General features: G+C 42.3%; 1 protein-coding gene and 1 long non-coding RNA gene across 3 annotated transcripts in view; one reads left to right on the forward strand and one right to left on the reverse strand.

Moving 5' to 3' along the window:
- Positions 1 to 17,696: 17,696 nt before the first annotated feature.
- Positions 17,697 to 21,870, reverse strand: LOC139673626 (uncharacterized). Its single transcript, XR_011698160.1, has 2 exons — positions 20,460 to 21,870; positions 17,697 to 18,262 (listed from the first exon to the last, which is right to left on the reverse strand). It is a non-coding gene; the product is annotated as an uncharacterized lncRNA (long non-coding RNA).
- A 476-nt stretch (positions 21,871 to 22,346) lies between these two features.
- Positions 22,347 to 27,823, forward strand: part of NRDE2 (NRDE-2, necessary for RNA interference, domain containing) — a 30,722-nt gene continuing 25,245 nt past the window's right edge. The window contains exons 1-2 of one of the 2 annotated variants that reach the window (XM_071557681.1): positions 22,347 to 22,475; positions 27,015 to 27,123. In XM_071557681.1, coding sequence (XP_071413782.1) covers positions 22,397 to 22,475; positions 27,015 to 27,123 — 188 coding nt within the window. In that variant the 5' untranslated portion in view covers positions 22,347 to 22,396. The remainder of the gene's footprint in view (positions 22,476 to 27,014; positions 27,124 to 27,823) is intronic. The other variant, XM_071557680.1, reaches the window with a different exon arrangement.

A 27,823-nucleotide genomic window follows, 5' to 3' on the forward strand; every position in this document is an offset into this window, starting at 1 on the left:
CTTATCTTAGGATAAGAAACTACAAGATCAAAACCACCTGAGTTAATGGATGTCAAATACTGGCATCCAAGAGACATCCACTATTCTAATCTGCCACACTACAGAGCTGGCCTGAGATGGGAAGTGTTACACATGCATCCCAAATTACCAATGCTGGAAGCCACAATCATTGCCAGGTGATACTCTTCTTCATTTGTCTTATGTACAGAAAGAAAACTACGGAATCATTACACTTCTTTGGACAACTATTTTATGCTTGTACATGCATCAGTACTAAACCCACCTCATAATGAAGTAACTGCCTAATCACCATTTTGGGGGAGGAAAAAAATCCTACACTTTTCAACAACCTTGAAGAGGAGATGCATTTCTAGTATCAGATCTCACTAATTGTAAAAAATAAATTCCAGTCTCTGTAGCCTATTGTCAGATAGCCAGTGGACTGCCTTTCCCCAGGAAACCTTCCATGGCGGTACCTAGGAACTCCTCTTCTGAGGAATTGTCTCTATCCTAAAGCACCTCCCATCATTGTTAAAATTCCAGAAATGGTACCTAGAAAACCCATCTTTGTAAACCAGAAAAGTAGAGCTGTCCCATGGGCCCCACGTTTTTGTGAGGGTACAGCTCACATCAGCTGCCTAATTAAATCTCTGTTCTGCCTGCCTTATTCCGAGCTATCAGCTTGTGTGGAACAAGAATATGCTTAAAAATCCAGTCTGTCCCAGGCATGGAGCACTTTGTGCACACCTTTCCTGGCAAGCAGCATTGACCTTCCCCACAGTATGGCTATTTGTTGTTATTTCTGTGGTAGCTGAAGTATGCTTGATGCTAATGAAGTACTTATATTTAGTAAGTGCACTGTTATGTGCTGGCTGTGAAGCTGTCAGCAGTGCTGTTATTAAAGAGCACAAGCCTAACACAAAGGTGCACTGCATGGAGAATGAGTTCTTTATGCTTTATAGAAGGGAAATACATTTAATGATAGAAGGGAAATACATTTAATGAGTTTATTTTGGTTAGCCTTCAGTTTAGTTTCAGGTCTGCCAATACTGACATCATTTTTCCAAGCAGGGAGCACCATCTAAGACTTCTCTGCATCACTGTCCTTGGGGTGGGCCAGTGTGTGGGCTGATGCAGAGCTCAGCACTCCAGATCATTTCACTCTGGCAACCATTCTGCTTCTGCTGCCTCTATCTCCACATTCTATTTTAGGGGCTTATAGAGCACCAACCTTCTCAACTAAAATATAACTGAAACAAGATATTCCGCATCAAATAAGCAAAAAGCAAAAGACTCAAAATAGACTATTTTGTTATTATTATTATGGGGTTAAATAACTTAAACATAGATTATCTTCCTACTCCTCCTCCCACTTCTTTCTTTAGTTTGTCTCATCTTGTTCTTTCCTCAGGGCCATGCTGCTGGCCCCCAAGCTTGTGGGAAAAAAAAAAAAACTCTGCTCCATGATGGGTCCTTGGGTGCCAGGTAGTCATCTATCTTAATTCTTGAAAAAAATTGTTATTGGTAGAATTTCGTGAGTCCTGAGATCCTCGCTCGAGTTCCTCAGCCTCCAGCGGGGCCCGGGAGCATCCTCGGGAGAGCGAATGTCGCACGGCAGCATCGCCTGGGCACGACATGACAGCGACACCCGTAACTGCGCTTCGACATAAACCTGGTTATCGTTTGGTCAGCGGGTATGGGGAAGGGCGACGATTTTTAACCAGGCATCCCAAATCAAGGATGTAAAGCAGTAACTGCCGATATGCCGGGGCCTTTAGTTTGCCACGGAAGATCCAAATTATTTGGTAAGACCTCGCTGGGGCTGCCCCTCTCCCGCTCAGCACTGCGGGTCCTGCCGGCGCTCCCAAATGCTGTGGCGACGCTCGCGATTAGGCGAGAGGCACTGCAGGGCTCTCCCTCAGCTGTGCCCTCCCTCGCAATGGCGAGTGCCGGCCTGGCACACGCAGCTCGTCCGGAGGCACTCTGGGATTCGCCCGAACGGAGCCTTTGGCTCGACTCGGCGCTGCGGGCTGTCCCGCTCTGCATCAGACAGTGCCGATGGCGATTAATGTTAAATCGACAGCAGGGCCCGGGCATCACAGCACAGAACGCCAGCCCTTCCCGGAGCCTCCCGCGGGACACTGTCTCCCGTTTCCCCCGTTTCCCGCGGGCAGCGGGGCCGCAGCGGGACGGCTCTGCGGCGGACACGGCAGCCCGTCGCTACCGGCGGGATGGCGGCTGCACCCCGCGCCCTGCCAGGTTCCGCAGGACCGAGGCCGAGACCGGTACCCGATCCCTCCCCGCGCGCCTCGGGGCGCTGCCGCGGGACCTATATCCTGCCGCGGAAGGTTACCGCGCTGGGGCACGGCCCGACGGAAGCGGTGCTGAGACGTCTGAGGCAGCACTTTGCGAGGGAGGGCCTGATTGGCCAGTGGGACTCCGCAATGGTTATCTGGCAAGAGTCGGGGCCGCTGATTGGCTGCGCCGCACCTGCAATGCGTCAGTGGCGCTGCCGCGCTGCGCGTGCCCCGCGCGCCCGGGGGCGGCCGCGGCCCCGCCGGCAATGACCGCGCTCGGCGGCCGGGACTGTGGGTGCTCCGCGGGGTTTGGGGCGGCTCCGCGGGGCGCACGGCCCTTCCCCCGGCCCTTCCCGGCAGCAGCGGCAAAGGCCGCGCTCGTCTGCGGCTCTGGGGGGCCTCCGCGGGGCGCACGGCCCTTCCCGGCGGCAGCGGCAGTCCCGGCTGCATCTCCCGCCTCCTTGTGCCGCCGCAGCGAGCAGTTGCTTGGCTCATATGCCAGAGCTGGCAGGAAGAAACTGTTCCTCAGTCAGTGACCTCTTTAGAGCTGCGTTTCTACGTGAAAAAGCAGCAGAAAGGCAAAGCCTCTTTTCTCGTTCCTTTTCCACAACACGGTGCCAGAGGTGCCGAACGTGGCAGTACAAACCTGCTCGTTGTGCCCGTGTCCTGCCGGTGAGAGAAGCGCCCCTGCAGCGCTGCTCCGAGCGGAACCTGGGCAGGCTGTGCGGGCACTGAGCGCCCAAACACCGCGCTGAAACGCCGCAAAATCTCGCCACACACAGAGATGCTTCTGCAGAATTAGCCCCGCGCCGCGAAGCTGTGCCGAGGTACGCGGCGTTGGCCTCCATCCATCTGGGACTTGTGGCCCCCATGGGCTTGGCCAGAACCTGCCGCAGCCCGGCTGAGCAGCTGCAGAGATACCATAGCCCCTTGTACGGGTTTCTGTAGATGGCTCTGATTGAAACAAGTATAAATAAACCAGAAGCAAACAAATAACAAAGCCATTTCTGCACCAGCAAGAAGCTCACAGGACTGCTTTAAAAACAATGGGGTTTGCAAACCAGCAAGAACTTCCTGGTACATCCGTGAAGTTTGATACAGTAGCCATCTAAAGGTAGAAGTAGGTCACAGACACTGATTATCTCAATTCTTTAGTATTTGTGCTACTGGAGTGTTTTCATTGCTCTTTTTCAAAATCCCATTCTCTAAGAGTGAGTCAGCAAGAATCCCGTGAATGTGTCAGGGAGCAGTGTTTGAAATAAGGTTTCATTGCTAAGCAATTACTAAAGAGCATGTTTACATATGAAAAAAATTGCAAATTTTGCATAAGAACATAACAGTCCAATTTCTTGACTCTAGTGAAAGTTTTCATCCTAACCCAATGTGCCAGTGGAGGGATTTGGAGTTAAATTCCTTGGTAATTTGTTTTCTTTATTCCATTTGTTACTAGGAAGTAGAACAGTTTTTATTTTAAAATTATTGTGACTTCTTTTTCACAAGCTTACTGAGTACAAACTGCTTTCCTACTGGCATGAACACTTCTTACTCTCTCTTTTCCAAAGAACTCTTCCAAAATATTAAAAACAATCTAGCCACTTTTCCTTGTAATCCTAGCCAAGTGGAACAAGTGCAATGAAACCTTTATGGGAAAATTATATGCCTGTGTAATTATAACGTTTATGAGTGTGAGTTTGCTGAAGTCAAACATAAAAGTGAGATTGCAAGCTCATTCCATTTTTTGCCTGGTCATTTAAAGTATGATAATGTTTTTGAAAAATTCATGCTTGAAAACCATAGTTTTAACAAATGGACAGGAAATTGGTATAAAGCAGTGGTAAAGGCATCACCTTGTTCTGGAGTATTCTCCAGAATTCTCCAGAGTATTCTCCACAACCACCTTATATGACTCATAAAACAAATTTGTTTTATTAATTTACTATAATGACTGTACAAATAATAGAACTACATTAATATCAGAGAACCTGAAAAAAGCCTTTAGAAATGGCATCATCATTCAATGGGAAAGAAATATACCAATTTCAGGGTTAACAGGAAAGTCATTGTTGCCCCAAATAGTCTCCTGTAAAGCAGACTGTTAAAAAGATAACCTCAAGTTTTGGTGTGTTCAGGGCAGCAATTCTATTCTGAGAGCTACCTTACTTTGACCAAAAGTTCTAGAATGAATCAATGAAAATAAACACCAATTACATGTTTATTAGAAAGAGTTCAATTGATTAAGTTATGGTACTCCCCAATCAATCAGCTCTGATGCTGCTGCTCATTTTGGGTTTTTTATGGGTGCTCTGTGTAGACCCTGTCCAGAGCCATCAGGGAGTATGTCAAAGGCAGCAGTGAGCAGAATTCGTTACAGTTCTAAATATATCACATTCAAAACATTCTGGCTGAAAACATGCCCCATCCATTTAAACCAACCATTTTAAAAGCAGTGTATTTACAGCAGTGTCACTACACCAACATCTGGTAAATGTATGCAGGTCTGCCATCTTATGGAGCCTGAATGGTACTGCCAAATAACAGAATGTGGAACTAATATGTTCATATTAGGTGAACAGTTTGAATTTTTCCTTTATAGGTAATATGTGCTTTCTTCTAAAACTTGCACCATTTGGATGCATTGTTTCTATTGATTTGTATATTTGTTGCTTTTCTGTGTGAGTGCAAGTGTACACATGTAAACACACAGTCAAAGGCATTGCACGTTCAAGCATGTAAAGCTGGGAAGAATTGAAGTTGGTTGTTTACATGACATCCTTGGACAACATCATCATGTGCAATTATTGAGGGGCAACACTGTCTGATCTATGTGATTCAGTATTTAGGTTAGATGGTGCTGTTTTAGTGAATAGCTGTTCAGAATTTTGCTTTACCCTCTTTGTTTGGGGTGTGACTGTGCTGTATTTGCTGCAAGCTAGTCAAGCCCTATTCTAAAGACAAAATTATTAATGCCTCTATGGGCTTTTCTGTAGCTGTTATTATTAGAGTGTGATTATGAACAATTTTGAACTAAATTTGTACAGGCCAAGGCAGACAATTATCATGGAAATTTTCAGCCCCAGTGATTAAAGTTTGGCAAAGCTATTAAAGTTGCTAAAATGATACTCTTTTGTTTGTTTGTTTTTATTTTCTATTTTTATAAAAGCTGATGTCAGATAGACTTGATAAGTGACTTTTGAGTCAGCCAAGAACAAATGAACAAGAACACGAGAATGTTATAATTAGTACATCAAGTATTATTATACATTTTTTTCTGTTTAACTGGTAAAAATTTATTTTTAGGTGGAAAGGATTCCTCAGGAAGACCTTATTATTTGAAAAGTTTAAGGTGAGTTAGGGAAGTAATTAATCTAAGTGATACCATCAGATATTGTAGTGGAACACTTAAGCAAATTGTTCAGCATTCAGTGAAGTTTTACAGAGTTTTACTGGCTCCCGGGGAATCTATTAATGCCTGGAATCTAAATACCTAGGAAGATGTCTGATCTTACCAAGCTGAACCTGTACTAGAAAATACTCTACATTATACTTTCTCCATTTAGCGTCATTTGCAGATATTCACATCTACCCTGATACTCCTGCCGGGAAAAGAAGCTGAACACAAACTGCCACTTAGATTACTGTCAACTGAATTTGATGATGTGAAGTACTACTTATCACCACAATAAAAGTCAGGCTAATTGGTCTTCACTCCTTGAATCCCTTCAGTATTGTCACATACCAATTTTTGTTTGTCTTCCGTCTAAAGATTGTCCAGTTTCAGACAGATGTTGGGTAATCTTGGCGTTTTGTTTGAGAAAGTCATCTTGTGTCTCAAAGATCACACCACAAGTTACTGTATCTTCAAACAGTACAAAGTAACACATCTTTGTTTTCAGTCAACAAGAAGTTAACCTGTATTTGGTCATTTAGTCAAAAATCTGTCAAATGGCAGCAGCAAATGTTTCCAGGGCCAGACTTTACATTATGTTCAAAGGGGGCAGTTTTGAAGGTGGGTACAGACACAAGTCCGAACGCGTTGCCATGTATGTATCTCACTGCAGACACTGCCAGGTGGAGATGCCAGAGAAGCATTTCATGCTGCTTAATTCTGGAGCTCGAGGTGTGGTCAGACAGGCACATCCTCAGTGTAGTAGCCACTAAGTGTAGTGTTCATGAAGTTATTGATGTCTCGTGTATTACAGAGCAAGCATCTCCTGCTACTATAGGTATCCACATCTTTTTAAAAAGACTTTGGGAATGACAGCAAACTGGCATAAGGGTATGATTTTTATATGAGTGGCACTCCTCTGACAAATTCCTAACTAGCAACTGGAATATTAGCTCCTTTGTAGCTGCATTACATAACCCTCAATATTACACTAAATTGTTTTAAGCCATCTTCTATTGAATTTGCGTCTAAGTCAGGGTTCTAAGGCTTGTCTTTGTTTTCAATGGCTACCAAATGTGATTAACCTGATACATGCTAGTTAACTGAAACAGATTAAAAGATAAGGCAGAGCTGCCTTCTTTTGGTATGGTTTTGGCAATCAGTAATGGGGACCACAGCAATACATTAGTGTGTTACTGAAGGTGCTGGATACTTTACCAGTCTCATATGTAAGTTTATAAGGCTGTTGGTAGCCGGCTTGCAGTCATTCTGGGACTTGGTCCCTGCTGTTTAAAGTCAAGAACACTAATGTTTAATTCTAGGAAATGCTGGGCAGTAGCATTCAAACTTTAGTGAGCCATTTTCTCATCATGTCCTGCAATTACAGCATGATCTGTATACTGTAAAATTGCTGCTTTGGGTTGGAGGATGATTGACTCCAGCTGTTTAGCTAACATGGCACAGGCAAAGGTGGGGCCATGACTAAAACTTTGACATGGGCAATAAAAGGTATAGTCTTCCACCCCAAGTGAATTCAAACTGTGGTTTCTCTTGCTCTTGCATCAGGATCATAAGGACCACAGCTTGTGTAGCTAACACACCCACCACAGAAGAGCATGTTTGTATATACTGTGCTGGGAACCAGCAACTGTTAAAGAGCCATTTGCTTTATGGAAAGCCCTGCAGTCAATAGTCACGTGCCATATCCTGTCCGGTTTCTTAAAAGGCCATACTGGGCTGTTATGTAGTGAGTTTTTTCTCCAGTATACCCTGTTGCTCTAATTGTTAGAGGGTTCTTCCTTTGTGGTGGTTGTTTGATAGGTCACAGCATGTGATTAACTTCCTGGGTGTAAAATTTAATTTGTTTGTTATCCATCCAATCATAAATCCCAGGACAATAAAACAGGCTGATGCAGAGCTGGGTCTCCCAAGATTAATCCATTGGGTTGAGGCAATCTTGTGGTGCAACTGGTAGCATCAAACTTCTTTTCCCAGACTGGACTGAATGGATGTGCAGGAAAATACGTGCTTCCACACTTGCCCTCTTACACCACTTCTGTACCTGTGTCCACAGATCACATACTGAAACCCCATATTTTAACTTGCTTCCCCCATCATCACAAAAAGAAGTCAGCTTCAGTCCCTCATCTGCCAACACTCCGTTTATGTCACATTTCCTAGCTTGTCTTGCTCCTGGAGTCTTGGGAAAGGTGGCTCTGGCTAGGCTTCAGCAGTGAGGGCAGTGATGGTGGAGAGGCAGGAGCTGCTAACGTGGACAGCAGCAAGTCATTGCCCATCAGCTGGCAGGTGTTGGCTGCTGATCATACACAGCTCCAGGGGTAGAGGAGTTTCCAGGTTGCAGAGAAACTGCTCTATGCCAGAGCATACTGGAGATGTAGGGAGACTTTGCAGTGTGAATGGTTAGTGACTGCTTGGAACTACCTTTGTGGTGGTGATTGCCTCACAGCTCGTATATTCCACTTGTGTCCTTCTTTGCAATTTAAGAGTGTTAAAAAGGCAAGAATAATGTTGCTAGTTAACAGGATTATTGATCTTGTTTGAATCAGAGACCACTTCAGTGCTTAAACCCTCGCTGTACTTCCTTGCTTAAATTGGTCAAAAGCTGGCTCCAAATACAAGTGAAAGCAGAATGTGGATCAAGTTTTTGTGCAAAGCTATATTAAAAAAAACCCCATCTGACTGCAGAGATTAAAATGTAGTTGAGTTGCTATGTTGAGGAAAAAAATGTCATTATTTATTTGTCATTATTTATGTGTCTTATTCTTAAAATGGTTGTTACTGATAAAGCAAAATGGCAGAAAAGTAACTGAAATTGGCATCCACTGTGCTTTCTTCAGCTCCCAAACAGCAGGGAGATCACAGGAAGCTCATAGGTTGCTAGCAAAAAATACTATTCTACATCAAACTGGAGATCAGACTGGGTCAGTATCTTTGTACAGGTATGACAAGATCAGGTCTTTGAATGAAATACTTGATACTGGTAAAAGGAAACAGCCTGTCCCCATGAAAGACTGTATTCTAAACTGTAACAGTAAGAGATTTTCTTAAGTTTGAAGCATGAAACATAAAAAGGCTTCCAAAAGTACTGTGAACAACTGCAGCTCCAGTTAGTTGCTATTCATGTACATTTTTAGAATTTACTCAGTTCTTGGTCTCAGTGGGTTTCTGTACCAATATATTTCACCATGCAATTACTCATCAATTTGGCAAACAGTAATCAAGTACATTATTTCTTCTACAAAAATGATGCAAGATTTTATGTACCATTACAAATGAGGAAACCTTTCAGCTCTCATATTTTGTCTGAGAAATGAACACACAGCAGACTGCCTTCATCTGGCTGTATCTTTTAAGATATCATATTGGGATTCTGGTGTTAATTTGCAGTGTCAACATGTCTTAAGGTGGATGCTTAGTGTTTTACTTAAACATAATGTTTTGCGGGTTTTCTAATAAAGCAAATCAGCTTTTTCTAGTTGTTTTCAGCTTTTCTAATTATGTGTATTTTTTTTACCTTAACGCATATATCAGTATCATTTAGTCCAGCATTTGTTTTATTCCTGTTTCACAATAAAAGCCTGCACAGATGGCTGCAAAACAGAACCTTCAAACACAGTGGGATTTGTGCATTTGTGCTGATTTCTTGCTTAAGGGAACTCGGTTCAAAATGCTGTACTGCCAAATCCATCCCTGCAGTAATTCTCTTGGCTTCAGTGGATGGCCACATGGGATTGCCTGTGATATCTGGCTAAGCAATGAAATTCCCTGCAATTCTAAAGGGATCTGTTTGACAATATGAAAAAATGAAGTGTGAAGAGCTTTGTGTTGGGCTTTAGACAGTTCAACCATTTTGTTCCAAGTAGTGGCCATGAGAGCCACTTTTCATTCTGAGACTGCAAGAAACAATTACAAATTATTTTGCTTTAGCTAATGGGCAGTAGAAAATGTACTCACAGTGAGTCACCTGCAGGTGCAAACAATAGGAGGGTCAAAAAGTTCAGCTGATTTTCTGAGGATTTAGAAATAATTTCAGAGCTGAGGAAGTGATCAGAAAGGTGCTCTAATTCTGTCTGTGTGGCACCAGAAAGCCTGAAAGGAAGATTTTTAAAATACAGCTGCCTACAGACAGTCTGGGAACTATAGGTAAACAAATTGCTCCTGTTCACGTGAGTTTCTCTTCGCTCCATAAATCAGGGTGTAATGCTCATTATTCCTGAAAACCTCAGGGATCATATCAAATTTCATCAATTTCTTTTCCTAATGGAAACAACCTTAAAGATGTGGAAATCTGGGTGACTCTTTGGGCCAAAAAGAATTGGCACTTCTAAAGAATATTGTACTACACAAGATTGCAATGTAGGAATAGGCCAACAGCCTGTTTGGCTTCATTGGTGTTGCTTATATGGTGCAGGCAAAACACAGACCTGCAAGCCTTGAAGGTAAACTTGGTTTAAGGAAGTTGTGCACCTTATCTGAGTATTTGCAAAGAATGAAAATAGTTGTGAATTTTTGATGGTCCATTAAAGGCAAAATGATTACAGTAGCGTAAAAATACTTGTGCTCACTTTTAAGTTGGTGTGTTTTCCTATGGCAAATTTTGTTCTTTTCAAATAGTTCAAAATGGTGAACACATTTATGATGCAATGCAAATAATAGAGCTACAAAGCTACTCTCTAGCACTAAAATGTGCTTCCACACAGAGGGGTGATTGTTTTGTCATAGTTTGTAGGAAACCACTGTGCTTGTATGCAGGGTTAGCAGTCACAGGCAACCAGGAAAGAGTCGCCTTGTAACCTTAGCTGGACCCTCTGTGTCATCCAACTCAATCAGGCTGGAGCTGAGCCAAAGATGGAATGCTTCTCAACATCCTACTCCTAATTGTAATGTTTCCTGTTTTCTTTTGCAAGTAATACTTTATAGTGTAAATGCCTCACTGGTAGTGTCACCTATGACATTTTGGCCTTTTCATTCTGCTCCCATGCTTTCCTCCCGAAACTGGCCGGGATTCTTGCTGCTGATGTTTCAGTGCTATCTCCCTGGTTCCCTGTGGGAGTTTGTTGGGTCAGATATCCAAACTGGATCTGTGCATGTGTATCGTGTTCACCTGACCTAAAAGGCCTCCCAGAATCCCTCCTGCTGGGGATCATTTCAGCTGTCTGCACATGCAGGCGGGGGCAGCTGGCCCAAGCCCAGTGAGGTTTGAGCTGTTCCTGCGGGGAAGCGGCGAGGTGTGACTGCAGCGTGCTGTCTGTCACTCCTGGCTCTGGGAACATGGGAAGGAAAAGCTTCAGCTGTTTCTTCAAAGAGGCAACTCAGATTTGACAGAATTTATGATCTCTGTCTCTGTGGGAAGGTGCATGTATTGTTTCCAAGCCAGGCACAGCTTTGCAAGAGACATTTGTACAGTGATGTGCCTCAGCTGATACCTGTGCAGGGTGGTCAGTTTTTAATCTCTGAAACACTGGATTTCCTCATGAGCTGTGTACCACTGTGCACTTCATGGCTTGTTGGGAATGAGAAACGATGGAGCCTTGTGTTTGCCAGTCATCTTTTTCATCGACTTCAATGAAGAAAAGACTACAAATAAAGTAGCCATGGGGGCCCTCTGCCCCAATAGGTCTGGTGTGACAAGGCCAGAAATTGCAGAGAAGTTCCTGTGTGTCCTTGCATCTGCCTCTCTTGTTCCACCTCACTTGAGAGGAAGGAAAACGTATGGGTGGAGGGAGATTGATGGTCATCAGGCTTCAGAAATTCCTTCTAGGGGCAGGTCTGATGATGGTTTTCCTTGAGAGGGTGAGAATCCTTGTGCGCAGAAAATATCACTGAAAAGGAAAAATCCAAAGGGAATAAACAGAGAGCAGGCACTTTGTCAAGGAGAAAACAGATTCCCTTTTGACAAGCAATGAAACTGGTGACTGTAAAGCTCTTTTCTTGACAAGGAAAAAAGATGTCAGAATCTGCTGCTGCAAAAATCTCCCACATGATCTGGCTATCAAAACACAGCTGGCAGCCTCAGGGAAGGAGATCCCTGAACAACAGAAATTGCCTGTAAATACTCTATTTCTCTTGACTTGAGAAGGACAAATTCTATCATCAGGAAATTCTGTTTGGCTACAGCTATTAATTTATGTTATTGTCATTTTCTAACTCCTGCTTTTCTTACTGCTTTTCTACCTCCCTTTCCTCCTCAGTATCTCGATGCATCCTTCTCCATCTTATCTGTGTTCTGGACAACTCACTAAACATATTGTCCTAATTGTCTGAATGTCCTTCTCTCTGGGCTTGTCTGTGACTGCTAGTCCTGGTAATTTACCTTTTTAAAGTAGTTATTTACTGAATAGCAATAGAAAGTAATTACTTCTAGCAGCCAGAGAAAAATCCTGATCTTAGCATTTTAAAATAGAACACTTTACAGAGAAGGTCATAAAGTCTTCAGGATTTATATTTCAGTAGTGGTGCTCTAGTCCAGGGCCTCCATTAACGATTGTGGCTGTTCAGGCACTTCTATAATGTCAACATTTGAGGCTTTTTCCTTTCTAGTATAGTCATGCAGATTTTTTTGCTAACAAATATGGGATACCAACTCACACATGTGAGGTGCAGCGTTCTATAAATGAACTTGGATGCAGCCAGCAGAGCCTGCTTTATGCAGCTCTTCCTAAATGAAGGCTGCCTTGACAGTGTTTAGAGATTCCGCAGTTCATGTGAGGCTACTGTGTGCTCCTGCCAAGGGCCGTAAAAGAGTTTGAGGTGGAGTGCAGCTTCCCCTTTCAGTGAGAGGGTGCCAGAAGTCTTTGATTTACGCATATGCTGTGCTTTCTGCATTAAACCAGCAATATTCTTAGCTCAAGAGAAGTCCTTAATTCTAAAAATCACTGGCGCCATTTTGATAGCAGAGGTGGTAGAATACCATTTCCATGTTTATTTGGAGTTTAGGACTTTGAACAGTCCTAACCTAAGTATCAGGAATTAGTGGCTATGATTCCTGGGAAATACAGCTGCAATGTTTTCTTTCTTCCAGTACAAGGATTCTCTACTGTGGTTGGCTATACCTTAATGAAGTTGTTCTGGATATACTGATGAACACTAATAATAATTCCTTGGTCATTAATTAATAGCGTAAATATGGTCAGGTATGTATTTTTGTGTTATCTGCCTTCCTATTTACTTCTATATGGATTTTCTGTATTTTATATATATATATTTATGTGTGTGTGTGTGTGTGTGTGTGTGTGTGTGTGTGTGTGTATGTGTATATATATATATATATATGTATATATATGATTTCCTGTTTGGAATAGTAACCTAATGTAATTGCTAGGCTAAATGATACAAAATACATCTCAGATGTGATGTCGATAATAATAAAAAGAGTAGACAAGAATTGTTTATCAAATCTAAGTGAATGCAATAATAAACTGTCCCTAAAGCATTTTTGAGGTTTTCCATATTTACATGGCACTTCCACTTGTATAAGAAATTTTGGACAAATAATACTAAATTATACCAATTCAATAGATTTTTACATTTCTCTGACTCTCTTACCCTTTTTTGTTATGTATTTATTTTTCACATGACCTCATGTAGCACTAGAAAAATACTTTTTTCTATTTTCACAATTATTCCTCTGGTGGTTTTTGATCAAGAGGAATAATGCATTTGGAGTACTGAGTTTTTATCAGGTAATTTTTCCAATACTTTTACCTCAATAAAGCAAAACTTTTCACTTTTTTGAAGAGGAAAGGAGGCAATACTAAATTTTACTGCTAATTATTTTTCTGGTCTAGTGTTTTAAATCATGAGCAACCTTGGTCCTATAAAGTTATGGGATCAAGCCTTGTAGGTTTCCAGAGCCTTTAGTAGGATAAAGGCTAATGTTTCCTGCCTTTTGTATTTTAACCTGCCCCTTCACAAGATCTTTAATAGCAAAACAAACTAATTTTCTTCAAATCTGTAGTCAGAAGCAAGATAATTTATGAACGCAAGATCCATCAGGTACATGTGAAGAATTAATTTGTTTGAATGGATGGGCAGAGAATCTCATGTTAATTTCAGTGGAGTGGGAACTGGGGCTTCATTTTTCAGAAATCCAACCAGAACCCACATCACACCAATAATCTACCAGATGGGTAAGCAGATGTTAGAGATGTTGAGATGAGTGGTAGAGGCCATTGCTCTCCTTTTAGTCTGGTAGAAGGACTCTCTGTATTTGAATTTCAGCAACAAAATATGGTGAGAGGGTATCTAGAGTGTCCTATACAGGTCTGTTTCTGGACTTGTGCTGCAGGTCAGATATGCCTGATTTTTGCTTTGAGTGACACATTGGCTTACCTGGTCTGATATTTCATCTCTGAAACTCTCTGGCTTCTGGCTAATTGTTAGTGTCGTTTGGACCAGGAGATAAGATTATTTTTTATTTCTGCAAATTCCTTTTTCTTCTAACAATGGACAGTGGCACAGAATCCCGCAGCAGTTGGAAGTAGGAAATGCTCCTTTGAGAAATGGGAAAATCAACAATGCAAGACTGATAAAATATTATGGACTGTGTGCCTAAGCTTCGTTATCTAAGTATTGTTTTCCATGAGCAGTTAATATTCTAGGGGAAACAATTGTTATGCTCTGTATCAACCTGGTTGAGTTAGACTAGTAGTTTTCTAAGGCCTTGAGCAATGTCAGAGAGTATTTCAGGGAATGTGCTGCCTGTAAGAAATGTGCTGAGGGAAACTACTGCAGATCACATTAGACATCGGATTGGGCCTTATAGAAGAAAGGCTGTTTCCATACTCTGTTTTTAATATGACCTATAAATGAGAAATGGGGGTTTTGCTTGTACTCCTTTTGCATCTGAATGAGTAAGAAATGCTTTAGGCTGGCTGTACCACTTTTTCAAACTAAATCTGTTAACAAATGAGACCAGAACAATAAATCAATGAGGAAGGATCTTTAGTTTTAATTTACAGGGAAAAAAGAAATTCTGCAACAACTGTAGTACCTCAAAAAGGTAACTGGGATTGTGTTATTAGAGAGGGGTCATCAGAACGCTCAATTTATTGACTTATGTATTGACAATGTATAGACATATTAACTTAGAAGAATTTGAGGACGAGTATTCCTGATAATGTCAACATAACGTAAAACATTTTTTAAACAAACAATACTAGTTATAGAAATCTGTCTTTGAGCTTCTTAATTCATGGAGTCACTCATTACAAACTCTGTAACACTTCTTTTTATTTGTTGACTTTGGACTTTGGTTACCACTGCTTGAATTCTCAAGAATAATTAGGTAAGTAGAGAGGTCTTATCCATGAAGGTCACTGTGGCTACCTCCCACCTTGATGTTTTGCAGAGATGTTCACAGGATTTGAGAGGCAGAATGTAATCCCAGACAGACTGGTAGATAATAATGACAAAGGGGAAGGTAATCTTTCACAATCCATGTATTTATCAGATTTCCTTATTCATCTGAACCACACATAACACGTCTTTTGCATGCTGTTGAGGTCTAGTCTGAACTGATGTGGAGGTTGTTCTTCCTTTGTCTTAGCAATGCCTTCATTTCTAAGGCATTTCATCCCACTGATATGTCCAAAAGTGAAGTCACAAAAATAGGTAAGAAGTCCTCTGATTAAAAAAACCCCTATAGCCAGATAGGTAGAAAGTATTTCAGGTAATGGCTGCAGTTGTGAAAATGAGTTGAGGGTTCATGAAAGCCCAACAGCTTTGAACAAAATTTATTGAGAGAAAGTGATAATGAATCTATGGAAAATTAAAACAGAAAGATAAATTTATTAATGGAGAAAAGAGTATTTGGGATGGACAGTGAGATAAATGATTGTTGTACAATACTGAGACTAGAAAAAGAACAATACATGCCTGGCCATTTGGGAGCAGATGGTCATGTGTGGTGATGATCAACATGAATCTGGGTACCAAAAAGGGACACATGTAAAATTATTATATTTTTGTATCAAGTTTTGATCTGTCAGTTTTGAGATTTGGAAGAATAATATTAGACATTTAAGAAGAACATTTTCTTAGATGTCTTCTAGAGCTGCCTCTCAAACTGCAAAGTGTGAGGTGATAGAGAGCTCTGCATGGTTTCCCTGTGAAATGCTGCAGTTGTGTCATGGCTTATGCCAACAGCATGGACCAGGTTATTTGGGAAAGAGAGCAGGCAGGGAGGAGAGCCAGGGGAGATGCATCCAGACTCAGGCAAGGCCAGTCCTCTCCCTCCTCAGGTGAACAGCAGAGGTGGGAAGGGTGAAGGGGTGGGAAATATAACAGCAGCTTTGCAGGGAAAGGGAAAGGGAGCAGAACCAGCCTTCAGCTCCCTTCAGCCCTGCACTCCCCAGCCACAGCCCATCCTTGGTGCCAGGGTGGTGCCTGATTCCAGGGGTAGGGCTGCCCCTGGTCCTCCCAGGGCCTTGCTCCTGACTGGGAAGCTCCTGTCCTGGCCCACACAGCTCCCAGCCCCCCAGGAGCTGCCAGCCCACACAGCTCTCTGACGAGGAGATAAATTAGCTACAGGAACCTTATGAAGCACCAATAAAGTCCCAAATGGGTGATGCTCCTGCAGGAGATAATTTCTGTGCTGTTCTGGCGAGGCTGGCCGTGGGATGGTGATGAGGTTACAGCCCAGTGGCCACACGCTGCACCTGGCAGAGCTGGAACCAGAGTTCTTGCATTTCTGCCTGCTGAGAGGGTCTCAATAAAAATTAGCCCTTGGTAACATGACTGGGTAGTTCTCAGTACATCTGAGTAGTGCTGGCATAGACAAAAGGATTTCTTAGTGAAAGAAACCTGAGGAGGGACTGGGAATAGGTAGAGGAAGGCTGGAAACTTGGCACACCATCAGGGCAGAAACCTGTGTTATTGGAAACCCTGTTGTACTCCATAGGTCTCAGTGCAGGGAGATATAGCTGTAGCCCCCTCCTTTTACACTCAGTCTTTCTCACTCTTGGAACATGTTTAATGCATTCTATTAAAGCCACATATTTCTTACTGAATAAGCTGCATAAGCACTCTAATCATCATACAAGTGCATCATCACGTGATGCTGGCAGCACTTGGTATATCAGTGAAGTTTGAAAAGGCTGGTGGAGCACAGAGGTGGGAGCCTGCTAGTCCATCCCATAAGGGTTGTTCAGGGGAGCCAAAAGTGGTGCATGTGAATACATCCAACTGTTCCTTTAGCTCCATGATCAGAGTGCACTTTGTGTCCTCTCTTATGCTCTCACAGCTCTAGAAAGTTTTACGGTATTTTAGGCATACTTATTACTTTAAATGAGAGCAGGGTAGCCCTTACTCAAATGGTTGCCTTTATTTCTGATGCTTTCATTCAAGGTACCCACTGTGTACACTTTAAATTACACCGTTTATAGCATTGTACTATAAGACTTGTTCTGTAAGTTTTTGCACGAGAACAAACTACATAGATGAACCCACTCCTAGCAGGAGCTCCTCAAATGTCAAAGGACAAACTAACTACAGGATTTACTGAAGAGGAAGTAGAAAGTGTGAAGAAGCAACAGAAAATGTGACAGATATGAGGGGTGTGACAGCACAGGCTGCACAGCTTGGGTGTAGAGAGGAGGACAAAGCAAAATGTGAATGTGTGAGGCCAAGATCAAACCAGCCTGTGGGGGCCTTTTGGGCCTTGGGGAGGAGCTCCAAGTTACTGCTTCACCTGGTACCCATTTCACAAATGTCAGACTCATAAATATCCACTAAAATTTTTCTGTAATAAGGAAAATGTTATGGATCTGATGCTGCTTCGGCGTGGTGGATGCCACCACCGCGTTGGGCGGCAATTATCAGCGGATTGTAAAAAGCCCACTGATACAGTGGAGAGGTTTCTGCTTCCAGGAACAAGGCTAGGAAAGCAGCACGCGGCGCTCCCTAGGATCAGACCCCTTAGAAGCTTAGGTCGGCTCCTCTCGCCCTCAGCCCAGCGACCACCCTCGACGAAAGGAGTCCACACAAGCCGAGAGTCCACGAGGAAGAGCCAGTTTTAATGGCGCGCGCTCGCTTATAAGGGGAGCACAGGAATTCCCCGGATTTGGGCGGGGAAGAGGGGCGGAGACGGGGAGGAGTAACACACTTCATTGGGTGCATGCAAACGAAGGGAAGGAGGGAGGGGAGGAGCGGCAAAAGCACCAATAGGAGAATGAGGTAGGCGGGGAAATTCTACCGTAGGGCTTCCGGCACTCCGGGGCGGGGACAGCCCCTGCCCGGGCTCCAGCGGCGCCTCGTGGGCGGCCCCGCTGGCAACCGCCCCCATGGCCAGGGCGTGCCAGGAGACAGGGCTGCGACCCAGAGGGTTTTGTGGGAAGAGGAAACTTGGATAAGGAACGACTAAGGGAAAAATAACCAGGGTAGCCATATTAAGGGTATAACATTTAAACTGTGGAAGTGTCCATCCAAAAGCCCCCACGGTCCCGATCCAACTGCTGCACGTGCTCCCCGGGGTCTTGGACCTCCGCATCTTCGTCTACCCAGCGTTCGTAATATATCTGCCACTTGGTGAATTCCTCATCAGTCTGGTCTCCTCCAACACCTAAATATAATATTATGATTTTTATCAAAATATACAAAAGATCTTAAGTCCAAAACCTACTGTAAACAATCACTCTCACATCTGCTTAGGCATTTCAGTACATTATTCACCGTAAAGCTTTTCAAACAAGAAAATCCTTATCAAAGAAGAAAAATCTTTAAAATGGATTATTTAAAAAGCTCCCAAACTATATCAGATTTCAATATGTTAAATAGGTAGAAACTATATAAAAAGCAGACCAGTGTTTTTAAGTAAGGAACTTGTTAGTTTCCTTAGTTAGTTTGTTCCTGATTAACAAGGAGCTCATGTGTAGCTACTGTGGTTTTGTCTGTACTGTAAAAGGCCTGGTGGTTTGCTGTTATTAGGATAGAACTGAAGAAACAATGCTGAGTGTTTTAGGTAATTCAGACATCAGGAGGTGTTTTGGTCAGGTTCTGCACTAAATCCTAAGGAAAGGCTTGGCTCAAGGCAACTCATTTCTGTATAATAGTACTTTTTCCCTGTAAAGGTCTCATGTAACATTGGTAAAATGCATTTTGTAGAGTTGGAAGACAAAACCTTGAAAATAAAACTTGTTAGAAGTGAGGCTAGATACATTTTAGAAAACTACATTTCATCAGAATGGCCACTGCTTTCTCAGTGATTCAAGGATCTGTCAAAGCAGATTTTACTACAGGGCCAATTTCTACTAATGTTAAATAGGAACTACCTGTGCAAATAAATGCAATAATCTTAAAGCAACATTCACACAAGTTTTTCAACTTGTGATAATGGGAAATATTGCTTGCAATTACATGGTAGTGTTAAACATGGTGTTGGGTTTTTTTAATGTCACAGTAATATATGTATGCAACAAAAATAACACCCATTTTTAATTTATCCTTCTCTTTATCCATAATTAGGTCTAAATTTCCAGGGATGCGGGGCATCAGTCTGTACTTAGCACTCTTATAAACTCTTTCTTTGGTCATTTGCTTCACTCTCAAAAAGCACCTTTTCTGTATTGTGTTTCTTGAGAAGCCATTAGGTACCATCACTGTGAGCAGCTGAGAACACAATGGGAATAATGACATTCAGCAAATGAACGGAATGCTTTTGTTAGGAAATCCATTTAGCTCACCTAGAGCATCAATAGCTTTGAAAGGGCTGGGAGTCCCGTTCAGAAGAGAACAGGGAAATAATTCTTTTACTGTAAATAGATGGGAGTTTTCCCATTGCTGAGGTATGCAGAATAAACACATTTACAGATTTCAGGAACTATCCAAATAAGATTATAACAAATATTTCCATGAACAGGAGAGTTCTGACTCAACTTTCCCAGTAGGTCAGACTCCTAATATGAACTGCACACACAGAGTTTTTGCTCCCATTGAAAATCCTGCTCTGCATTGCCAACTGTTTTCATCTGATTTGCAATAATGTAATAATCTGTAACCTTCTGTTACATTTGGTTGAAATTAGTCACGAGTTCTAAAACTACTTGAAGAAATTATGCCATGCAGACAGAAAAACAGCTGCTTGTTCAGGTTCCATAATTACACAGGTTTTCTCTTCTTAGGAAAGGGATCAAAAAGTCCATGTGGCAAGGCAATACTTTTTGTCTCTTCAGAATGGTAACGTGCTTCTTTTAGTTTTCTTCCCCATGTTCTGTTAGTTCACAGGTAGATATGTATTTCTCTAAGTTGCACATTCTATTGTTCTACTATAAAACTTCACAGTTAACAGACTTGAACAAAAACTTGGCTCCACACCAGTATGTAGAGTACATTGAAAGCCAAACTTTCCAAGCTGGCAATCAGGCCACCCTCATTTGATAACTTCCAGACTATCAGTGGCCATGGTCACTATTTTGTTCTGAATCCTCTTCTCTCTGTACTTACATTCTTCTCTCCTGTTGATGAATAGCATTTTATGGAGTAATAATAAACTAAAGGTATGAGACAAGGATTAAGAAATAGTTTTATAGCTTTTTAAAGAATGAAGTCACATCTACAAAAAGGCTGCAAATGACAGAGAATGTAGTTGACAAAGTCTGCAAATGGGGACAAGTATTCATGACAATCAACTGGAAATCGGACTGAGGAGGTCACTGAAGTATTTCAGAAATAAATTATAAAATGACCAAAGAAATCAGTTTGGTAAATGCGAAGTGGTGTCTATAGGGAAGCTAATCCTAATATCTATACACAGTATTTACCTGTATTATCTTTGGCCATACAGGAGTAGGTTCTTGACAGACATTGTAGCTCAGGAATGATCAGAAGGTAGTGGAAAAGAAACACAAACAAAGCAGTCATCATAATTCCATATAATCCCTAATCCCATGGTACACCTAGTTTAATCATTACATGAAATTCTGGTCATGCAGTTGTATTAGTGTAGGAATTAGAAAAATTAAAGAAATTCAACAAGGAGACTCTTATGGAGAAGCTGTAATATACAAAGAAAAAAGGCAAACTTTTCAGTGCAGAAAGAAGAATATTGATGTATATTCACAAAGTGAATAGGATACTTATTTTCTCCTCACAATGCAATCAGGCACTAGGTTTGAAACAAAAAAGAAATACTGTGAGAAATAAAGTAACACAGTCTTACTACGAGCAAGATTAGTTGAGTTAGAATTAATATATCTTTGCTTTATTTAGGGTTTCTTTTTATATTGCTATGATTTGATAGGAAATTTATAGGTGTACCACAAAGACTGTAAGGTACCAGGTACTGTCAGGACCTGGCACTGAGGGCCTTCTGCGACAGGGGAGAGAAAATACCAAGTACTTAAAATAAACATGCAGAGGCCCCTGTGCACAAAGGCCTCTTTGATATGTGGTGGTCTCTGTGAACAAAGGAGACCCTTCATCTAGTATGGGGGGGATTCTTCACAACCAAGAAAGGAGAAGATGACTCCCTCTCTCCCTTTGGAGAAGACCTCTTATGGCAAGACCAGCATGCCAAAGAATATGCGTTATCTGATGAGGAAAGGGAGGACTTCATAAAATACAAAAAGCACGAGGTTGGAATATGAGCTGTGCTTTCAGACCCCTGTGGTTTGAGGCACCCAGTGCGTGCTGAAAATGAAACTTTCCTCTTTGTTACACTTCCTTTGTTTCATAGGTTATTGCCATCTTCTAAGAGAAGGACAATTTTCCTACAATACTGTTTCAGTCTCGTGGTGTAAAGGAGAGCATTTGGACTCCGAATCCCAAGGACCTGAGTCCGAGTCTCAGTGGGGACCCTCCCCTGGCAGTTCAATGCCTCCCTGTCATCCCATCCCGTCACATCTCGGATGCTCAGCAGGGTCAGCCCCGGTTAGTACCGGGTGCTGTGACAGTCCCGAGGACTTCACTGTCACTGTCCAAGCTCGCTCGGCCGTGGCAGATGGACCTCAGGACTGAAACGGTGGGGCCAGTTCTGTGCACGCTGTGCCTCACCTAAAAAATCCCCTGCGCAGGCTGGAAGGGCACACCCACGTGGGGAGAGCCCTCCCCAAATCTTCGCTGGCGAAGTCTGGCCATACATGCATTAAAAATGGAACATCCTGCCCAAAAAGGCGCAAAATGTAAAAGCATAAAGAGCTCTTTTCGCAGCTCCCGTATGGGGGGCAGGCCCGCGCAGGGCCCCAGCCAGGAGGGGCAGCTCCCCGGAGGCAGGGCTGGTGAGGGCCCAGCATCGCTGCCCCGTGGGGTCTGTACCCTCCAGGAGGGGCAGCTCCCCGGAGGCAGGGCTGGTGAGGGCCCAGCATCGCTGCCCTGTGGGCTCTGTACCCTCCAGGAGGGGCAGCTCCCCGGAGGCAGGGCTGGTGAGGGCCCAGCATCGCTGCCCTGTAGGGTCCGTGTGGGCTTGCTCGGCCTCCGCGCACACAGCGGCGACCACCCCCGCTATCCTTTGCACAGCGGAGGCCCCGGTGCCGAGGTGTTCCACGCCCCGACCTCCCTGCGCGGCGGAAAGGGCGGGAAGGCCGGGCTGGCTTCGGCGGCGCCGCAGCTCGCACTGCCCATGCCGTGGTGAGGGCACAGCCCCACGTCAGGGACACGCGCCCGCCGCCATGTCGGGGCCGGGCGGAAGCGCTGCCCATTCCAGCGCGCCCGGCGCCGCAGCGCCATCTTTGCGCCGGGCAGTGTGGCGGCCGGGCCGGGCATGGCGCTGTTCCCGGCCTTCGCAGGGGCCGCCCAGCCCGGCGAGCCCCCCGCCGGCAGCTCCGAGGGCTCCAGGAAAGGTAAAGGCCTGGGAGAACCCTCTGTCCGCTCACAGCCCTCCAGCCGCCCTCGGCGCATTCCGCCGGGCCCGCTCGGCCGCCGTGCTGGCCCCGCTCCGCCCCCGCCATGGAGGCGGTGCTGCCGCCGGGCGCGGCCCGTGCCCATCGCCCCGCAGGCTGCGCTGAGCGGCACAGGGGCTTCTGCCTTCTTGTTGTTCTGTTTGTTGGGTTTTGTTTGTTTGCTTTTTGTTTGGCCACTAGTTTTGCATAACTTAAGAAAGTGTTTTCTAAGTTCCTTGCTTATTAAGCCAAATTTTAGTTGTAAAAGACATTTTTTGCAATATCGCGAGTGAGAGTATGATAATAAGTGTATCATTTTGACTGTTATTGTTGCTGTCTAGCAAGTTATGCTTTTATGAGACCTTTCTGGTGTATTGCCAAGCAGCGAGAGAGTTAATATGTTTATTCTACTGGGAGAGAATTTGAACTAAACCTTTTACTTGGTGTCCAACTCTCTTAAATCTGCCTATTCTCTAGACACCATAGAGAGACACTAAGGGAATTCTTTATTTAGACTAAATTTTTGGTCCAATCAGCATGCTGAGTTTTTGATGCTTTTAGCAGCAGAGGCTGGAGTTAACTAGTTCTATCTAACCAGTTCTGCATTACCCTCTTGATGGCATTACAGTTGTTTATATTCAGTCTGCCAGTACAGGGATGTTCTAGCCACATTTAGGACCCTTTCCGGTGTAGGGAGTAGTGAACATAATAAGATCCCAAGTTGCATCTTCTAGGAATAGAGGAGCTGCCATGTCAGTCAGAGGTATAGAAAAATTCTCTGGTAATAAGACCTTGGCTGTATTTTAAACCTTTAGGCTTGTTACACGTAGTCTGTGTCTCTGTAGGCCACCTCTTTGAAAGAACAGATTACACAGAAAAAGATGTAAGACTGACTTTTGAATCCAGATTTCAGTTGTTAGCACTGTTCATGAGTTCCATTTTGGAATACTGGAATTTTTTTGTGTGAGAATTATTGATAAAACTTGAGCATAATTTGTTTGGTTGATATTTTAGTTAGCATTGTACTTTGTTGTTGACAGTGACATTTTAGTGTAAGTTATAAAAATTAAGTATTAACTCAAAACCACATTTATGGTGGCGTGTATCAAATTTCACACATTCAGCTTGTGAGAACTTGAGAACTTTACATGCAACTTTGGTATCTCTCTGATAGATGGTTCTCTTTGCTCAGAGCTGATGTGAAGCCAAAGTCCATCATAATACTGAGATCCCAGAGTAGATTGATTTTCATGTTATGCAAAACTGAGGTGTCTTTAGCAGACATTTAGGGCTGTTTCATAGCTTTGTTGTAAAAGTTGAAGGAAATATGTGAATATGCTGGCCGTGTTTCATTCTGCCAACCACCTCTGTCTCACCCTTACAAACCCTCCTAAACCGTTTCCAAAGTACAGGTGCCACCTGCAACTGAAGCGTTGCTTGTACCCTGTCCTGCCTGATGGCTGAGTTGCAGAGCCCCTACACTGCTGCAATTTTGGATATGGTTTCTTACAATTATGTTGTTGAGTGTAATTAGTTTATGATGCATTGCAAATTTATTAGTAGCCATGAGGAGAGGAATGGTAATAATTAACCCTATTGACATCAGGAGGCATTCTGTGCACCATCACTTGCAGTCTGTGCTGTGCTGTAGCGCAGACAATGCAGTGAGTTTTGCTGCAAGCAGATTTTCAGGATCCTGAGAGGCAACAAAAGGCCTTGCATAACTCTTAAAATTGTTTGTGTAGACATGCACTGTGAATTTTAATTTTTGTTTTTGTTTTGCTTGAGAAGGTACAAAAAGAGTGCCATTGGATTGCTGCTACTGTGGTGCTCATAAAAGTGGACGGCAGAATAGAACACTGGAACAGTAGCAAGTACATGCAAATTATCACAAAATAGATATTTTATATCTTTCTATTCTTTGTGTTTTAGAATATAAATTTGGCCTGTGGAAACAACAAACTTTTCAGACATTCCACAAGGCAAAAACCAAACAAGTGAAGAGATAGTGTTTTGAAGTTTGGAATGTATTGTGATGTTTGAATTGCTTGTATCCAACTAACTGATTAATTTGGGAGTATTTACAAACTGTTTGGGCTTGCATATTGCATAATGGAAAAAATTGTTCAGTTCTCTCCGAGTGTTAGGTCAGTTCAATTAAATTACTCAGAAAATGCTGTACTTGGAGAATTCTGGACATTTCCCTGCTGTATCCACAGAGCTTTATTGACTATGAGTGTGACCAGTGCAAAAATATTGTAGATTTGTAGTTTGCTGCTGTGCTCCTGTATGCCTTGTCTGCATTACCAAAATTAGCAGAAATAGTTTATTGGAAGGAAGATAATTTTTCAAATCAATATCACATTTAATAAATATTCTGCAAAAATCTCAGGTATAAAGTAGTACCCAGTATAGTACATAACGTATATAGTGAATAACACCTCTGATTTGCTTATACTGTTATCAGGTGTATGAATTTATGTAACTCCTGTGAGTTTTAAGTATGTAATGGTTACAGATTTGTCCATGAGAAACATCTTGGTATTTTCATGAAAAATACTAAATATGGTTCTTCTAAGAAATAATTCTGAATTTAGGTTAGTTCTTAACACAGCTCTTACAGGATTGAAATAAGAAATTAACTTATTGTTGCATGACACTTTATTCCCCAGCAGAGGGAATAATTATTTTGATAGGCAGGTGAAATGTTACTTGGATATTATCCAGCATAAATCTTTCTCCTTTAAGCTCACCCTGCTTTTGGAAGAATGCTTTGTGGTACAAGTACAGTTTTAAAATCAGACACATCCTAAAAATGAAGGTGTTTTTGCCAGGGTGGATTAATTGAAATTAAATGGTAGATTTTAATCACATTTTAAATAGACAAGTAAGGATTGCAGTTTTGAGGTTTCAGTTTTTCTTCTAATTTTACATTCATATCTCTTAAGTATTTTCCTGAAAGGCAAAAAAAATTTGTCACCCTGATTTGCAATGAAGTAGGGGAGTGTATTTGCCTTAGGTTTGGTAACTCTAATTGGCAGGCGGAAAGTCACAATAATATGGGTATTTATAACACAGCTGAATTTTTATTTTTCAGTCTCCATCCTGTGTTTTGGTGAGCTGGGAAATGGTGCGTGTGGGTGTCCTGGGTTGGGGTAGTTATGGGAAGTGTGTTTTGGTCCTGGCAGTGCCAGGAATTTTGTGTTCTGTGCGCAGAGATGGAGGCCCAAGATGAGCCATGGAAGGTGACCCTCCCTCCCCATGGGCCTTTGGTAATCGAGGCAGTCTCTTGGGAAACACAAACTGGAGCTTTGCTTCACTGAATACACTTCTTGATAAGTTTAACTCAGGTTAGCAAACTCTTTTGCAGCCTGGTCTGTTATAAATCCTTTTGTGGACAACAATTCAGGAACATGAGACAGAAGAAAGGATTTTGGTGTGAAGAGCTATTTCTGAAAGAAATACTTTAGTAGGAGGAGAGAGAGATGACTTGGCAGACAGCGAGTTCATGCTGTTTAAGTAGAGGTCAGTGTAGTCAAGATCACAAGGCAAGAGTGGCAGGAAGACACTGAGGCAAAAGTGATCGTGAAGAGCTTAGAGAAGGGGCAGGGAGGCCAGATTTGTTCCTTTTGTTGTTACCTCCAGTAGTCGGCACTGCAGAGCCTGCTGTTAAATTCTCTACTTATGTGAAATAACTTTTGTTGTTTAATGTGTTACAAAGTTTCACATACTTAAAGAATCCTAGAAATGAAATCTCTGTGAAAATCGTTATAGAACTTTTAATATCAGTAAAATTATGACAAAAATTCCCCCCTCCACTTCCTGTCAATATCTGATGACTGAAATGGCTGACATCCAGATGCAGAATGCTTGATGCTGACTAATTTATCAAAACTAGCATCAAATAGCTCTTCTTCCACACTGTTGAAATTCTAATGGTATTTCAATTGTTAGAGAATTGAAAATCCAGTTACCTGTTTTGACCTGGAATAAAACACTTGAGTATTCTTATCAGTAATGGATATCCCTGTCAATACAATCGTGTTAAGAGTGTTTTTTGTGCTGTGGGTCAAGTACACTGTTGTTAGTTTGTATAAGCTGTATTGCATTCGTTAACTACACCTTTCACTTTTTAATTGTGTAAATATTTCTATTCTATATTGCATATTAAAATTATTGTATATAATAATTTGAATATAATATTAAATACCATACAGTAGATGATCTTATTATACATCTATAACAAATTCATGCAGTATATAAATAAGTAAAGTTTGAATTTTTAAGTGGTAAAAATGAATATTGGACAGATTTTTTTTTCTAACATGTAGAGCTGTGTATTAAACATACTGAACAGAAATTTCATGGACTGCTTTCCAATATGCTCAGTTATCACACGTGACAGTGACATTTGCTGTGAATTTAGCTGTTTGCTGACCCCAGCTTAGAAGAGCATAGCAAGCTAATTTGTATTGATCTCACACTTCTCTTTACCTGCAGAATTAGACTGGCTGAGTAACCCGAGCTTCTCCACAGAAGATGCACTATTGCTGCACCAACGCACCACAGAGGCTGCCAATCTCATTCCTGAAAAATCACCACTAGAAAGGTAGACTCTGCTGCAGTGTCTTTTAAAATAACCTCTTTCTTTTGTCCTGCTTATCTTCTGTTATATGAGACCAAAATCAGGAGCTAAAAGCTGCTTTTCATTCTACTGTTCAGATTTAAAAAGGCCTGAACTGAGTCATATATAAAAGTATGAATAATGCTTGCAATGTCCTTTAACTTAAAATAATGAGAAATTGTAGTTATGCAATTACATTCCCATTTTCTTTTTCTCAGAGCTGCATTTAAGTCACTGCTATTTCAGAATGGATGGGGAACCAAGTGATCATGAGTCTTCATTAGCTTTTGAATGTCCTAAGTGACCCTTGAAATAATGTAAAGATTAAGCAGCATCTTCGTGATTTCTCTGCGGAAGCCAGAGAAATCAGCCATTTCAGAGTTGAGTTTTTTTACTTTTTTAAAAAACAGTGAGATAAGAACTAATGAAATACCACAAGTATCAAGTTGTGTGGCTGTAGAACATGCTGATCTCTGAAGTGGGTGATTATTTTCTTTTACAAAAATGATCTTTAAGCAACCCCACTTGCTGAAGAACTAGTTTTATTATTCAGTAGGCAAGTTGCTATGGTTAGCTTACCTGCTCTGCAGCCAGCACTTAATATGAGTAGAATCAAGTTGTAGCTGTCAAGTTCAAAGCCATAGTCACGTTTCATTTGATACAAACTCCCATGTTTGCGATGATT

The sequence above is a fragment of the Pithys albifrons genome, chromosome 6 (genome assembly GCF_047495875.1).
Source record: "Pithys albifrons albifrons isolate INPA30051 chromosome 6, PitAlb_v1, whole genome shotgun sequence".
In the NCBI taxonomy this organism is placed as follows: Eukaryota; Metazoa; Chordata; class Aves; order Passeriformes; family Thamnophilidae; genus Pithys; species Pithys albifrons.